The following is a 16,764-nucleotide window of genomic DNA, read 5'->3' as shown; positions in this document are numbered from 1 at the left end:
TCACCGCAACCTCCACCTTCTGGTTTCAAGCGATTCTCTTGCCTCAGCCTCCCAAGTTGATGGGATTACAGGCGCCTACCACCACACCCTGATAATTTATTTTTGTATTTTTAGTAGAGATAGGGTTTCACCATGGTGGCCAGGCTGGTCTGGAACTCCTGACCTCAGGTGATCCACCGGCCTCAGCCTCTCAAAGTGCTGGGATTACAGGCGTGAGCCATCTGGTCCACAACTAATTTTCAAATCAGCTTCTGAAAAGAGCCCCAAAGTTGGGCGGAGTGTGGAGAAATGGAATCCTGAGTAGATAACACTCCCTTACTAATGTTTCAACAAATAAAAACTCCTTCATAAGATCTAAGAGCTGGCCGGGTGTAGTGGCTCACGACTGTAATCCCAGCACTTTGGGAGGCCAAGGTGGGCAGACCACAAGGTCAGGAGCTCAAGACCATCCTGGCTGACCCAGTGAAACCCTGTCTCTACTAAAAATACAAAAAATTAGCCGGGTGCCTGCGGTCCCAGCTACTCGGGAGGCTGAGGCAGGAGAATGGCGTAAACCCCAGAGGTGGAGGTTGCAGTGAGCTGAGATCGTGCCACTGCACTCCAGCCTTGCCTGGGCAAGACTCCATCTCAAAAAAAAAAAAAAAAAAACCAGATCTAAGAGCTACAGTGTAAAACAAGAAAAAGTAAGAGATAAAGAAAAAAAGAAAAGTTTCTTTATATATCATCTTCATACACTAAGCTTCTGTAATTTTCACTAGGGAAAAAACAAATATAATTGCTATTCAAGAAAACGGCAAGGCGAGGTGCAGTAGCTCTTGCCTATAACCATAGCACTTTGAGAGGCCAAGGCAAGAGGATCACTAGAGGCCAGGAGTTCAAGAACAGGGCAAAAGAGACCTCATCTCTAAAAAAAACAAAAACAAAAACAAAAACAAAAAAATCCACTCCAGCTTTTAAATGATGCTCCAATTACTTTATAATAAATACCATCCCATGCAAAAACACAAAACAAAGATGCACATTCATACATTTCTTAAGTTTAAAAGGAAAAAAAAAGTATCCAGGTTGCCAAGAAAAACCCAGTTACTTTTTTTTTTTTTTTTTTTTTTTGAGACAAAGTCTCGCTTTGTTGCCCAAGCTGGAGTGCAGTGGCATGATCTTGACTTACTGCAACCTCCACCTCCTGGGTTCAAGCAATTCTCCCGCCTCAGCCTCCTGAGTTGCTGGAATTACAAGCGCCTGCCACTACGCCTGGCTAATTTTTGTATTTTTAGTAGAGACAGGGTTTCACCACGTTGGCCAGATTGGTCTCGAACTCCTGACCTCAAGTGATCTGCCCGCCTCAGCCTCACAAAGTGCTAGGATTACAGGCATGAGCCACCACACCCAGTTAACCTGGTTACTTTTCAACAGAAAATAACTGCTTGAAAATATGAAGCCAAGAAAAATAACAGGACCTTCTCAACCCACTCTCTAGAAGTTAATGTAGGAAAAAGGAGATATTATTTTAAAATCCTCATGTGCTCAGCAAGTTTTAAAGGATATAGCATTGCTACAAATGAACATACCACTATGAAAAAGGAGTGGGGCTGGGTGCAGTGGCTCAGTAATCCCAGCAACCTGGGATTTCAGAGACGGGCAGATCACGAGGTCAGGAGTTCGAGACCAGTCTGGCCAATATGGTAAAACACCGTGTCTACTAAAAATATAAAAAATTAGCTGGGCGCGGTGGTGTGCGCCTATTGTCCCAGTTACTCGGGAGGCTGAGGCAAAAGAATCATTTGAACCCTGGAGGTAGAGGTTGCAGTGAACCGAGATCACGCCACTGCACTCCAGCCTGGGAGACAGAGCGAGACTCCATCTCAAAAAATAAAAAAAAGAGTAAGAAAAAAACAAAGCTTAAAAAATAAGAAAACTCAGGCTGGGTGTGGTGGCTCATGCCTGTAATTCCAGCTACTTGGGAGGCTGAGGCAGGAGAATCACCTGAACCCGGGAGGTGGAAGTTGCAGTGAGCCAAGATTGTGCCATTGCACTCCAGCCTGAGCAACAAGGGAGAAACGCCTTCTCAAAAAAGTAAATAAAATAATAGTAATAATGAAGAAGAAAAAGATGACGATTGCGATGACGACGAAGAAGATGAAGACTCAAATTTCTAGCCCCTACCTTCAAAAATAGATTTCAGTAGAGGAAAGAACAGAATACACACTGATGAAAAACGTAATAACTGAATTACAAGAGATTACTGACAGGACATCTCCACGAATCCAAACAAAAATGCCAACATATGTCACTAAGAGGAAAATTGTATACGAAATGAAAATAATTCCAGAAAACTCAATTTCTATAAATAGAAATTCAAAAAAGGAATGGAATTTGTAGAGATTATGAAAGAAACAATATAAGAACATTTCCCTCAATTTGATGGACTTGAGTCTTCACATTAAAGGGGCTCATCAAATGCCAGGCAGAACTTTTCTTTAAAGACATCTCTGCTATACACAGACATGGTGAAATTTGTGAATTCCAATGGTAAAGACAAAATCATACAAACTTCCAGGAGAAATCAGATTGACAACAAAGAAAACCAGACTTGACATTATTAGACTTCTCATCTGAATCTCTACATGCCAAAAGACAAAAATGCTATTCATCCAGAATTTAAAGGAGATTATGACCTTTAAGTTTAAAATTTCAAATTACATTTCACAGATAGCTCTATACCACCTATGTACTCATACTTTGAAAAATAAGAAAGTATTCTAACTTAAGAAAAAGAATTTACAAAAATGTACTCAATGAAAGTAGAAAAAAAAAAAAAAAGGCCAGGCACAGTGGCTCACACCTGTAATGCCAGCACTTTGGGAGGTCGAGACAGGAGAACTGCTTGAACCCAGAAGTTCAAGACCAGCCTGGGCAACATAGTGAGACCCAGTTTCTACAATAAATTAAAAAATTAGCCAGGTATGGCGGCATATGTCTTTACTTCCAGCTACTTGGGAGGCTGAGGCAGAAGGACTGCTTGAGCCCAAGAGGTCGAGGCTGCAGTGAGTTGTGACTGCACCACTGCACTCTGGTCTAGGCAATAGGGCAAGACCCTCTTTCGAAAAATAAATAAATAAGCCTGGGCAACATAGTGAGACCATGTCTCCCTCCCAAAAGAAAAAATTTAGCTGGGCGTGGTCCATGCATCTGTGGTCCTAGCTACTCAGGAGGCTGAGTTGGAAGGATCACCTGAGGCCAGGAGTTTGAGACTGCAGTGAGCTATGATCACATCACTGCACTTCAGTCTGGGAGGCAGAGCAAGACTCTATCTCTTAAAAAACAAAAAAAAAGCAAGACAAAACAAAACTTTGTGCCACATACATTACAAACTCAAAAAACAGTCATAATATTTTTACCAATAGCCAGGCATAGTGAGTCACGTTTGTAATCCCAGCTACTCAGGGAGCTGATGCTGGAGGAAGACTTGAAGGAGTTTGAGGCTGCACTGAGCTATGATCACATCACTGTATTCCAGCCTGGGCAACAGAGCAAGACACTGTCTCTAAATAAATAAAAATTTTAAAAATGTTTAAAACAGCTGCTTTGGACATCTGATTTATGATAGATAAAAAATCCTAAATAAAGCATTAGCAAATTGAACTAGCTGTATATTAAAATAGTAACATGGTCAGGTATGGTAGCTCATGCCTGTAATCCCATAGCTTTGGGAGGATTACTGACTTGAGGCTAGGAGTTTGATACCAGCCTGGGCAACACAGTGAGATCCCATCTCTAAATAAAAATTAAAATAAAATAAATAAAAATAACACTACATAATCAAACAGGTTTATTCTGGGACTAGGAATGGGTTAACATTAGGAAACTCATTATATTTAATAGAGTAAAAGGGGTAAAAAACAAAAAACAAAATTCTGTAGTAATTTTTGAAAGACTTCAAAAAAGAAAAAATGGTTAAAAAGTGAAGAAAAGTATTTGAAGTTGTCTTTTTTAAACTATTAAAATAGCTAAAAAAAAAAAAAAAAAAAACCAGAAAGGAACCTGAAGTGCAATATCCACTCAATAAAAACTTGGTAAACTATAAGGTACTTCCCAGCATAAATGCACATAATCACCAGAAATCATCAGCATATGCAATATGGTAAAACACTAGAGGTAAACTCACTCAAGATAAATGAAAAAAGGACACCCATTCAACTGTCTTCACCATCTTTCAACACTGTTCCTGATGTTCTAATATATGCATTAAGAAAAAAAGGTGTTAGGCCGGGCACAGTGGCTCATGCCTATAATCCCAGCACTTTGGGAAGCCCAGGCGGGCTGATCACTTGAGCCCAGGAGTTCGAGACCAACCTGGCCAACATGGTGAAACCTAATCTCTACTAAAAAATACAAAAATTAGCTGGGCATGATGGCAGATGCCTGTAATCCCAGCTACTCAGGAGGCTGAGGCAGGAGAATCACTTAAACCCGGAAGGCAGAGGCTGCAGTGAGCTGAGATCACGCCACTGCACTCCAGCCTGGTGACAGAGTGAGACAAAAAAAAAAAAAAAAGAAAGGCCGGGCGCGGTGGCTCACGCCTGTAATCCCAGCACTTTGGGAGGCCGAGACGGGCGGATCACGAGGTCAGGAGATCGAGACCATCTTGGCTAACACGGTGAAACCCCGTCTCTACTAAAAAATACAAAAAACTAGCCGGGCGAGGTGGCGGGCGCCTGTAGTCCCAGCTACTCGGGAGGCTGAGGCAGGAGAATGGCGGGAACCCGGGAGGTGGAGCTTGCAGTGAGCCTAGATCCGGCCACTGTACTCCAGCCTGGGCGACAGAGCCAGACTCCATCTCAAAAAAAAAAAAAAAGAAAGAAAAAAAGGTGTTTGGGTTTCTTCACAGCCGCTCAAGATGAACTGATTCTTCAGGAAAGTGAAATTAAAGCTCCGCCGCCCAGCCTGAATGACTGCATTGGCATGGTGGACGGCAGGGCAGAATCCACTGACAAGAAGATTTCTAGATTGGATACTGAGCTAGTGAAGTGTAAGGACCAGATTAAGATGAGAGGGGGTCCTGCAAAGAATACCGTTACGCAGAAAGCCTTGCGAGTTTTAAAACAAAAGCGGATGTATGAGCAGCAGCAGGAGAATCGCACCCAACAGTCATTCAACACGGAACAAGTCAATTACACCATCCAGTCATTGAAGGATACCAAGACCACGGCTGATGCAATGAAACTGGGAGCAGGGGAAATGAAGGCATACAAGTAAGTGAAAACTGACCAGATTGAGAATTTACAAGACCAGGTAGTGGACATGATGGAAGATGCAAATGAAATCCAAGAAGCACTGAGTCGCAGTTATGGTGGCCCAGAATTCAATGAAGACGACCTAGAAGCAGAGTTGGATACACACTGGGTGATGAGCTTGTGGCTGACAAAGACAGTTCTATTTAGATGAGGCAGTATCTGCACCTGCAATTCCAGAAAGTGTTTCCACTGACACAAAAAACCAACGATGGAGTTCTGGTGGATGAATTTGGATTGCCACAGATCCCTGCTTCATACATTTGCATTATTTAAGTACATCATGTAAAACAAACACATATTATGGGACCATGAAATACTGATCTTTCGAAACTTACCATAAGAGATATGTTTCTGTCCTTTCTTTGAAGGAAAGTTTAATTACATTACTCTTCTATTTTTTTCCTTTGAGACTCATTGCTTGGGAAATGCTTTTTTTGTACTAAAACTTGATTCTGGCCAGGCACAGTGGCTCACGCCTGTAATCCCAGCACTCTGAAAGGCTGAGGCAGGCAGATCACGAGGTCAGAAGTTCGAGACCAACCTGGCCAACATGGTGAAACCCCATCTCTACTAAAAATACAAAAAATTAGCCAAGCGTGGTGGCGGGCACCTGTAGTCCCAGCTACTCAGGAGGCTGAAGCAGCCGGGAGGCAGAGGTTGCAGTGAGCCAAGATCACCCCAACAGCCTGGGTAACAGAGCGACACTCTGTCTCAAAAAAAAAATCACTACTGTATCAGAAGTGGGTATTCTGATTCTGTGATTTCCTCAATACTACATCTTGAAATCAATAATGAATATTTCTTGATATCTGATGAATAGGACATTTACTCAATTTTTTCCAAAGGAAAAAAAGGCATAAATTACAAACATATATTAAAAAGATGAGACAGGCCGGGCACAATGGCTCACGCCTGTAATCCCAGCATTTTAGGAGGCTGAGGTGGGCGGATCACCTGAGGTCAGGAGTTTGAGACCAGCCTGGCCAATATGATGAAACCCCATCGCTACTAAAAATACAAAAATTAGCCGGGCATGGTGGCATGTGCCTGTAATCTCAGCTATTTGGAAGGCTGAGACAGGAGAATCACTTGAACCCAGGAGGCAGAGGTTCCAACGAGCCGAGATAGCACCATTGCACTCCAGCCTGGGCAACAAGAGCAACACTCCATCTCAAAAAAAAAAAGATGAGGCAAAAAAAAAAAAAAAAAATCCAGAACCTGCAGATTACACGCTTGCAAACTAGAAAATCTATCAACTAAAACAAACTGAAAATAATAAAAATATAAGATCTACCAGAAGCAGTAAATATCCTTCATACCAGCAATAATCATTCAGATGATGACACAGTACCATTCACAGTAAAAAGATATACAGGAAGAGACAATTCACAATAAAAAGATATACAAGAAGAAAATGAAGACGTATGCAAGACTCACATTAAATTAAAAACAAAACCAAAAAACTATGAAACTACTAAGGCACAGAAGACCTGGATAATGAATAAATAGAATAAAGGATTAAACAAATTACTTCTCCCCAAAACAATGCACACATCGAATGTAATTCAAGTCAAAATCCCAATGAGAGTTTATTACTGGAACTTGATTATAAAATCATCTAGAATCGTTATTTAAAAAGGAATGGGAGGCCAGGCGTGGTGGCTCACACCTTTAATCCCAACACTTTGGTTGGCCAAGGCAGGAAGACTGCTTGAACCTAGGAGTTTGAGACTGGCCTGGGCAACACAAGGAGACTCCATCTCTATAAAAAGTTTTAAAAAGTAGCCAGGTACAGTGGTGCGCACCTGTAGTCCCAGCTACTCAGGAGGCTTCAGCAATAGGATCTCTTGAGCCCAGGAGTTTGACATTGCAGTGAGCTATGATCATGCCACTGCACTCCAGCCTCGGTGACAAGAGCACAAGACCCTGTTTCAAAACGAAACAAAATAACCCAGTGCTTTTCTCCAAGAAGATGGAATTACAGGAGGACTTCACTTTGGCTATACTGTTTTTACCTTTTTTACAATGTACATATATTATCAAAACAAAGAAAGAAAAAATATGGGCCAGGGGCAGTGGCTCAGGCCTGTAATCCCAGCACTTTGGGAGGCTGAGGCTGGTGGATCACCCGAGGTCAGGAATTCCAGATCAGCCTGGCCCAACATGGTGGAACTTCATCTCCACTAATAATACAAAAATTAGCTGAGTGTAGTGGTGCATGCCTATAATCCCAGCTACTCAGGAGGCTGAGGCAGGAGAACTGCTTGAACCCAGGAGGAGGAGGTTGCAGTGAGCCAAGATTGCGCCACTGCACTCCAGCCTGGGGGACAAGAGTAAAACTCCGTCTCCAAAAAAAAAAAAAAAAAGAAAGAAAAAAATATGTTTCCATTCAAAAACTAAAAGTTTGTAAACAATTATGTACAAGCAAAAATATCTGAACAATGACCTTTTAATTTCTTACTGATCCATGAAAATTATGCCTTAAATGACAAGAATGTTCACTCCTTTCATGACAAAAATGCCTGCTTCCCCCACTTACATTAGCTGGTTGTTCTCACAGGAACGTCTGTGTCTTCACTGAGTTCCAATCTATTACGCCTGTAGGTCGAACCAACACTCAATCCATGAATTAATAATAATGAGGCAGAAAAAATTTTCCTCTTCACACTGCCAAGAAAACCTCTCAGCCACAATTCAAACACAGCATGTGTTTTTAAAACATCTCCCAACTACTGGGAGATAAAGTCCATTCAAATAACCTTTGTCAGACTGGAGACAGCTAGGGTTAGTTATCTCCTCAAACACAAAAACAAAAACAAAAACAAAAACAAAAAGAGTTCATTTAAAGATGAACTTGAGAGTCAAAGGATCATGAAAACAAAAATCCATCTTCCATAGCTGAACAATGTAATTTAAAAAAAAAACAAAAATAACCATCAGTTTTTCAGTAAGATCCAATTTCTGGTCTTCAAGATTTCTTCACCTATTAAGAAAAAAACAGAAACCTTCCCCCATCTTTATTATCTGTATAATAAAAGCATACTTGTATGTAAAAATATAGTGTTTTATGTATATAATATACGTACAGATATATACTAACTGGCTTATACACACACACACATATATACACAAATGTATAGAAATATAACATTTGGGTAAGTTTCCCCTTTTAAAATGCACTATAAAAGACTTTAGATTTGGGTTCATTATAAAAATAAAGAACTTACTCTTATACCAAAGTATCATGAACTTATTGTTACACTAAATTTTGCCCAGCCCACAAAATAAAGACGAAGGTAAATCCTTACACATATATCAATATGTATAATATGGATGTATGTATATAAATCCATCATCGTCATCAGGGAGTGTTTAACCAAAAAAGATAGAAACGTATGGTAATAGAGTAACTACAGAGTGGTGCAGCAAGCTGTAGAAGGCAGAGCAGCATTATAGCCATTCTAAACTGGCACTGTCAAAACACAGAAAGCTTTATCTAAGGGAAAATTTATTTCTTATTTTGTATCAACACCAGTGTCACTGGTTTGCCATTAAATAGTGGCCCTGGAAAGGCTTGCTTACGCAGCCTAGGTCCAAATTCTTTACTACTAATGGCTACAGCTAAAGACTTTGTAAGTATATATTTACTCCAGTTAGTAAAAGGGTAAACTTTTGGAGTTGAGATTTCACTTCACAATGGCGTATTTACCATTTAAGAATTTCAAAAAAAAAAAAAAAAAAAATCAAAAACAAAAACAAAAACAAAAACCCTTATTTTGATACATAGAAATGAGTTCTAAACTTTGAAACCAGCCCAGTAACAAAGCAATTTTGATTCTCATGTAATAAATACTACATAATTTCTAGGCTAAATCTTGCCAAATACTATCCAAGACAAAACTAAAGTCAAAACTTAAAAAAAAAGTGGACACCTTTTACTCACACTTAATACTAGTCAATTTTCCAGGAATTTTTTGGGCAGGGAATATCCCCAAATCTAAAATGAAAAAAAGGAAAAATTGGGATCTCACATTAGTTATTCAGTCTGAAACTTTTAATAGACTTTTACTAAAGTCATCATTTTCTGGCCTCCTACTCAATCACAGAAACATACTTTCAGAGTAAAAAGGGATCTTAAAATGAGATCAATTCACTCATTTCACCAATGATTCCTAACACATAAAAATACCGACCTGTTAGTTTTCATTAAGAATTCAATGGCCGAAACAACCGCACAGTTAATACAGTATTATGGGTCATTAAGTATGTTTTTAAAAAGATTACCTAAAATTACAGAAACAATTTTTGGGAAATATCTACTGGGTTTTTCCAAGCATGTTCAAAGGGCTCTCATTACAATTCCCATTCAATCTTTTCCAATTCTTGCAAACGTTTTAGTCTGTTTTTACCCATAAATCATTTGAAAGTACCTACACAATCCTTGTTATTTTTATAATATTTTGTAAAGGTTAAAACAGGTATTTCAAAGACTAAAAGTATATTTTCCTAATTGTTTTCTAATATTTCCCTTTTATGTAAGATCCAATTCTAAATATAAAGGGTAACACTATCACACTCGACAATTTGAAATTATAAAGCTGACCAGTATGAGGAGGCAATTAGAAATTTCCAAATATAAAACAATTTCACGGGTTTTCTTTTTGCCAAGTTGTAATTAAGCATCAGGGTTTTTAAGGAAACAGAAAAACGGAGGCAGGAGGAATGCCAGCCTAGAGTACTTCTTTCTCATTTCGTTGGTTTCAGAGCAATACAATTTCCCATGGTGGGGGAAATTTTACTTAAAACCAATTACTAGTTCAATCTACCAGGCAGAAAGCCTAAGGCCTTTCAATGCTGCACTATATTTTTTTTAATTAAAAATATCTTTTCTCTCTCATTGGTATAAGCAAAATTTTCAAGTGCTAGCGACAATGAGTTATAGCTATGAAATTTTTAATCTTCATTTTATCAAAATTATATTGCCTCTGAGGAATTTTCAGCCCTTTTGTGATTTCAGGTTTCCCCAGATGTGTTTATAAAGATAATGATTATATTTAACAACTATAGCTATTAAGATACAGTAACACAGCAAAAAGTTGCCCATTTTAAACGGAGAAAAAGAAATTAAGGCAGTATTTCTTTTTCATTGCTTTGAACAACTTCATTCTCAGGATCCCAGCTCAGAACCAATGTAGAATAATCGTAGTTAACATTTTTCAAGTTCATTTTCAGAAACATTAGTTGTTCTATATTGTCAAAGTCCAGGCTCATGATCTGTTTTGGATGAAAGTGGCTATTTTTAGTAAAGATACATTCAGACTGCCAACTACACATGGGGCAACTTAGATACTGGATGGCAACCTGGGTCAAAGCTGGCCATATGCTTATCTTCCTCTGCCAGTAAATTAAAGGGTCATCACCTCCTGAGAGGTCTGAATACTTCTCTTTGAAGTACTCATCCACAACTGCTACAGCAGAAGGGAACATGAAGCTTTTGCTTCCAAGGGCACAACTGTCTACAGCTGAGCTATCGACAGAACCTGAATTGGAGGTGCCTTCTTTTAGAGATGAGGTAAATGAATCAGTTCCTACTGTAACTGAGGGACAAGAAACTTCTGAAGTTGGAATTTGGCAGATCTCTGGTGAAGATTCCATATAATTACAGACCTCTTCTGCAAGGAACTGCTTATAAGTTTCTAAATCAGCACCTTGAGGAAAAAAGTCTTCCAAACTGTTTTTAAAGCAAGGGTCTAACAAAGTAGCCAAGATACAGGGCTTGGATTTAAGCATGGCACTTAGTAGGGTATCCGTTTCAAGTTTCAGAGATAAACTATCCACCAGATTGAGGGCCTGAGTAATACCTCTGACTTGAAAATCTTCTCTGAGTTTCTGCAAGGAAAGGAGTAGATGATGGATTAGGGGTAGCACCTGATTCAATCCTGCGGTCTTCACGCTCACTTTCTGGGTAGCCTCCTCAAATGGCGTAAGAATATCACAAACATAAGTCATTAGAGTCCACTGAAGGGAGGTGAGCACAACTCCACTGGCTCTACCAAGACTATGGTGAACTGAGTAGCAATGCTCCAAGAGCCATTTTAACATATAAAAAGTAGAAATCCAATGGCCAGTTTCATCCTGCTTCAAATTCTTCCATGGAAGTTGGTGATCATTTTGGAACTCTTGCAGTATCTGACGGGCCTTGACTGAATGACTAAAATGATGACAGGTTTTCCTAGCAGCCACTAACATATTCTCAATGCTTTTGTGCTCACAGAAAAAGTCCTGAATGACCATATTTAAACAATGCAGGAAGCATGGCACATGGGTAAAACCACCATCTTTGATTGCATGTACCACATTAGAGGAATTGTCAGAAACAATGAAGCTAGGGATAAGGAAATTTGGAGAAAGCCACAGACCAATCTGGTCATTTAATTCTTGTAAAATATTGGTTATCAAACAGTCTTTAGCCAAACCTGTAACACAAAGCACTGCCCACTTTCTAAAATCGGGGATCCTGCCATTATTGAGAAAAGATGCAGTTTCCAAAGAAACCCAGTGTACAGTCACAATAAAATAGTCAGTGGATGGGTCATGGGTCCATATGTCAACAGTCAGGTGTATTTTTTGGCTTTGAACATTCTCTAAAGTTAAGAAAATTTTTTCTCTGACACAATCATATAACTGAGGTACAGCCTTAGTGAAAAAGTAAGTCTCTGATGGCAACCTATAATCAGGGGCCACAATCTGCATGAACCTCTGAAAGGCTGGGGTTGAGAAGTAGTTGTAAGGATGCATATCCTCCACAATCATTTGGATAATTGCTTGACTTATTTGACTTGAGACTGGATTTCCACATGTTGTTTCTCTCTCCTGCGCATGCATCAGAGTGCCTTGCTCTGCAACGGGAATAGGACTTTCAGATCTATTTTCAACCTCTAACATAGGTTCATCTGAATCAGAGTCACTAAGGTCCTCAGCTGTTAAATCTTGGCTGCCTGTAGACTTTTCTCCATGCAAGGCATCACTCAAGACATCACTTCTCTCAGTCTCAGCTTCATCTAATCCATTTGCAACAGCACCACTGTCTTTGTTGGCAACAGCCCAATGGATAGGATGTGTGGCTTGCAGGTGTCGTTGAAGTGTTGAAGTCCCTAAGTGGGACCCTGGCCTACCCCGGCTCACACTTCTTTTACATATATTACACACAGCTCTTGAGATGTGCTGAGGATCAGTGTAAAAAAAATTCCAAACGGCAGATGTCTTGGCTCTAGTTCCAGGAATTAAAGCATGCTTGACAATGTTACTTTTGATGAGAAATCTCCCTCTTTCTGCCCTTAGGGCATCAGATGCTGATTTATCATGCTTCTTACCCATTCTATTATCATCTAATGGATCAGTAGGAATATATTCAAAGCTTCCATTGCTTCCAGAAGAGGGAGATAAAGATACATCCAAGGTAAAGTCCTCCTCTCCACTAGTAACTCCAAACTTGTTGGCCCTGGTCCAATGAGGTGAATGCCTTGCTTGCAGATGTCGCTGAAGAGTAGATGTACCAAGATGGCTACCTGGTTTACCCCTGCTGACGCTTTTCTCACAGAGGTTACAAATAGCCCGCCAGGTGTACTGGGGGTCAACATGAAAGAAGTGCCACACAATGGAGGTCTTGGCTCTAGTACTAGGCAGATAGATCTGTTTTTCTATATTGCTCTCAAAAAGACTTTCTTCATCCTGCTCAGCGTCATTGGAAGCTAACAAAGCAGGGGCATCTGCAACAGGCCTCCCAGATCCCAAATCCTTACTAAACTTCTTGGCAAGAATCAATTTTTTTCGACGCCTTTTCCCCTTAATTCGCAAACCCTTCTTTCTTTTCTTTTTAGCAGGCTGTTTGGCCTCTTTATTCACTCCTTCCGCTACCATCTTTTCCTCTACCACATCTTCTTCATCTGTATTAGAATTAATAGGAACACATCCCAGAATCCCAGAATCACTAAAAGTGCTGCATCTTCTGCCAGGAGAGAGTGAGGAAACTGGTACACTTAAAGTACATACACTCATTCTCTTTATGTCTCCACAATTCGTACCAGAATCCGTTAGAGGGTTTATAACTCAAGCAGAAATACAGCTGTCCCTCTCTACTTGCATTACCTTTTCTCCAATTTCTATGGGGAATCAAATTCCCACGGGACCAATAACTTCCAAGCCCGGTTATTTTTGGAGGAAAAGTGACAGCAATGGAGAACATTCCCGAACTCTTTCTTAGAGGGCTTTAAGGTCCCTTCCAATTTTCTAAGTTCTGAATTCAAATAGTCCAGTGTCCTCATGTTACAGAAGTTAAGAACTGAGTCCCCCTTTCCCAGAGTCACAGAGTTGGTTAGTAGCAGCTAGTAGCCAGGTCTTCCAAATCCCAGATCCACAGTCTTTCTGCTTCATCAAGAACTATATCTGCTTCAAATGCCTTCGCCTTTTAAAATATATATTTTTATGATGCCTCATGATAGCGGCATCAATTTCCCTTAATTCTGAAATTAACTATTTTCAGGAAATCTCATTTAAACAAAAACATAGTGCATCATTCAACATTCATCATTTAGGACTGTGATTTGCCAATACAACCCAAAAAGTCAATTCTGGAAAGCCAACACAGACTCCGCATACTGGTCACAGCAAATGCTAGTTGAGCCCTTTCAGTTCTAACTAAAATACAACCTTTTAAAAATGTAACTGGCTGGAAAAAAAATGCTTTGAGAATAAAATTTTAAAACAAGGTTAAATGCTGCATTTTCAAAGTACTATTTGTATCAAGAGTTAATTCAAGTTTAGTTTTCAGATATTTTTAGACTGGAAAAGCTTTTACAGCCTGTAAGTAACTCACAAGTTGGACGCTATAGGGATAGCAAAAAGTGAAATAAGAACTTTAAACCACTTCCATTTCTTTTCGCTTGATCCCTCCCCTTCCCCCAATACCTACATACATTTACCCTAAAAAGCATCGCTATCTCTAGTTCCACAGCCTCCTTCTCAAGGTCCAGAACCAAGGCCTGGAAGATGTCAACAATATAGGCCTTCCCCATAGGAATCCGCACCGATTATGGGAGTTTAGGGGTGTTCTTCATTACGGTTTCACCAATCCTACAAGGAGAACGGAAGTGTCCCTGTTGCTCTTGACTCCGACGCTGAGGGCCAGGGGTGGGAGTGTAATGAGGGTGGGGAATGGGTGTAGGATACCGGAATAAGGTCGGTGGCTTTCTGTATGTGGAGTTTGAGACAAGCTCCAAAGTAGTGGGACCCTGGAGAGGAATGAGAGTAGGTAAATTCAGCGCCCGGCACTCTGTCTGATTGATTTAGGCAGTGAGGGTCCGCTCAACTCGAGAAACTGTTGCCCCGAAGAAAGCAATCTAGTGTCAGTTCACTCTTCGGATTCGGGGGAACAGTCGGCTTTCGGGGGCTGCTCCAGGCTCCCCCAGATTAGCGAACACCGGATGTGGGGGAGGGGAGAAAGGTTGGCTGGGAAAGGAGCAGGCGCCGTGGGGGTGGGGTGAAGGGGGGTGGGGGTGGGGAGGATGGGAAAAGTGAGCTGGAGCCTGGGGCTCCCAGCCCGCCCCGGCGAGGGCCGCGGCCGGGAGGTGGGGGGGAGGGGTCGTTACGGCGAAGCTGGAGGATCCGCTCTGACTTCCCGGGATAGGCCGCGACCCAGGGGCGAGGGGAGGCCGCTGCCACTCCCCTCGCCCTCTCCCCCACCTCCCCGGCCCCAAGCCACCCGGGAATCAAAAAAACGGGTCTAGTTACCAGAGAACAGAAACTTTACCGAACCGATGACACTATCCCCGACTCCCGCTTGCTGCCACGTCTTTCTTCTTGCTTGGCCGCTGCCGTCCGTCGTCCTCCCAGCAGCAGCACCAGCAGAAAACCAAGACTGCCAGCGTCAAAGATGGCGCCCGGCTACAGGCTCCGCTCTAAGGCCCGGCCGGTAAAAGTGCCAGCACGACGCAGGGCGCGAGGGTTCTGGAAGATGTAGTTCTTCTATGAGGCGATGCCTAAGATGGCTGCTCCGGGTCACAGGGTCACGTGACGGGGGAGGCGCTGGGTCGGGGAGTCCCTTCCCTTCAAAGGAATGCCTTGAAGCTGGCTTTCATAACGTTTTGTTTTTGTTTTTAAATCAAATGAGGTAATAAGCGGGAGGGCCGCAGGAACTGAGACTACCATTCAGTAAACGCTCAATTTATTCTTACCAAAGTGTTTTCTTAATGAGTAAATCTCCCAAACCATGTATATATTTAATTTAGAAATAAACTGTACTTTTCCTAAGCATGCAATGTAGAAGGATTTGTTAGTTTATTTTTACTTGAAGAAGTGAGATTGAGCTTTGGGGACGTTTCTTTGATTTCTTAAAGCAAATCTGTATACTGGAAAACTAATTCAAGCTCGTGACAAAATTCAGGAGGGTTAGTTGGAGGTCGCAATCAGCAGTCTCATCCCCGCTTCATTATTAACATTGTCCCTTATTTTCCCTTTTGAATGCTTTTACCTTTTCCCCCTGGTTATAAAAGTAATACACGTGGCGGGGCGCGGTGGCTCACGACAGTAATTCCAGCACTTTGGGAGGCCTAGGCAGGGGGATCACAAAGTCAAGAGATCAAAATCATCCTGGCCAACGTGGTGAAACCTCGTCTCTACCAAAAATACAAAAATTAGCTAGGCGTGGTGGCACACGCCTGTAGTCCCAGCTACTCGGGAGGCTGAGGCAGGAGAATCGCTTGAACCCGGGAGGCAGAGGTTGCAGTGAGCTGAAATCGCACCACTGCACTCCAACCTGGTGACACAGTAAGACTCCATCTCAAAAAAAAAAAAAAAAAAAAAAGGTAATACACGTGTTTTTTTAGAAACTTAATACATAAATATATAGAGTAGAAAGTTAAAATCTCTATTAATCTCATTCTTGAGAAATAGCTCTCATTAACTTACCATATATCCTTTCTGGCTTTTACACTGAAAATATCCTTAAATATATTACACGTATAATAGAAGCCAAAGGTCCCCCTGGAGTAGTGGCTCAGCAGAACTCTAATTAGGTGGCAACATTTTACCTAACTTGGGTAAAGGATATAATGCTACTAAGAAAGAAACACTTGATGATAAAGCAAATGGGACTTCAGGCACCTTTTATTTCCTCGTGTGCTTGTTCTTCCAGCTGCCAGCTTGGTGGTGCTCAAGTCCCAGGCAGCCCAAGACTGGGAATTTATCAGAGCAGAGGGGTCCTGAGCCTCCTCATATCTGGGCTTTTATCTCCGTTCAAAGGAAGAACCACAACTTTAGAATCTTAGCTCCAATCTCTGCCTTACGTGACAATGCTCTGGCATTGCCATGTCAACAGACCTAATAAGCAAGTTCCTGGTAGCCAATTTCTTTTTTTCTTTCTTTCTTTTTCTTTTTCTTTTGTTTTGGTCTTTATTTTTTTGGTCTGTGTGAC

The 16,764-nt window shown here is 41.1% G+C and overlaps 3 protein-coding genes and 1 pseudogene across 52 annotated transcripts in view; 1 reads left to right on the top strand and 3 right to left on the bottom strand.

Annotated features, from left to right (window-relative positions):
* The window catches only part of ZC3H11A (zinc finger CCCH-type containing 11A), a 58,265-nt gene extending 43,050 nt beyond the window's left edge, over window positions 1-15,215 (bottom strand). For 5 of the 50 annotated variants that reach the window (XM_074033595.1, XM_074033668.1, XM_015448446.3 and 2 more), the window contains exons 1-2: window positions 15,084-15,215; window positions 7,834-9,291 (exon numbers count right to left, since the gene is read on the bottom strand). The gene's annotated coding sequence lies outside the window, so the exon portion shown is untranslated. Of the gene's footprint in view, window positions 1-7,833; window positions 9,292-14,275; window positions 14,585-15,083 lie in introns of all 50 variants that reach the window. The other 45 variants (XM_074033654.1, XM_074033681.1, XM_045395350.2 and 42 more) reach the window with 20 other exon arrangements.
* On the top strand, window positions 4,694-5,567 carry LOC102115034 (charged multivesicular body protein 5 pseudogene; annotated as a pseudogene).
* On the bottom strand, window positions 7,835-8,754 carry LOC135969663 (uncharacterized). Its single transcript, XM_074033692.1, has one exon. The coding sequence runs from the start codon at window positions 8,752-8,754 to the stop codon at window positions 8,656-8,658; it is 99 nt and encodes a 32-aa protein (XP_073889793.1). The 3' UTR covers window positions 7,835-8,655.
* ZBED6 (zinc finger BED-type containing 6) lies at window positions 9,948-13,644 on the bottom strand. The gene has a single exon (XM_065540010.2). It carries the CDS (start codon window positions 13,350-13,352, stop codon window positions 10,419-10,421), a length of 2,934 nt encoding a protein of 977 aa, XP_065396082.1. The 5' UTR covers window positions 13,353-13,644; the 3' UTR covers window positions 9,948-10,418.
* Window positions 15,216-16,764: the final 1,549 nt, after the last annotated feature.

Source organism: Macaca fascicularis, chromosome 1, assembly GCF_037993035.2.
Source record: "Macaca fascicularis isolate 582-1 chromosome 1, T2T-MFA8v1.1".
NCBI classification, from domain to species: domain Eukaryota; kingdom Metazoa; phylum Chordata; class Mammalia; order Primates; family Cercopithecidae; genus Macaca; species Macaca fascicularis.
This window is presented reverse-complemented; position numbering and strand designations above follow the sequence as displayed.

Coding starts and splice junctions, on each gene's coding strand:
- ZBED6 (XM_065540010.2), bottom strand. CDS start 13,352: ATGAGTGTATGTACTTTAAGTGTACCAGTTTCCTCACTCTCTCCTGGC.
- LOC135969663 (XM_074033692.1), bottom strand. CDS start 8,754: ATGGCTATAATGCTGCTCTGCCTTCTACAGCTTGCTGCACCACTCTGT.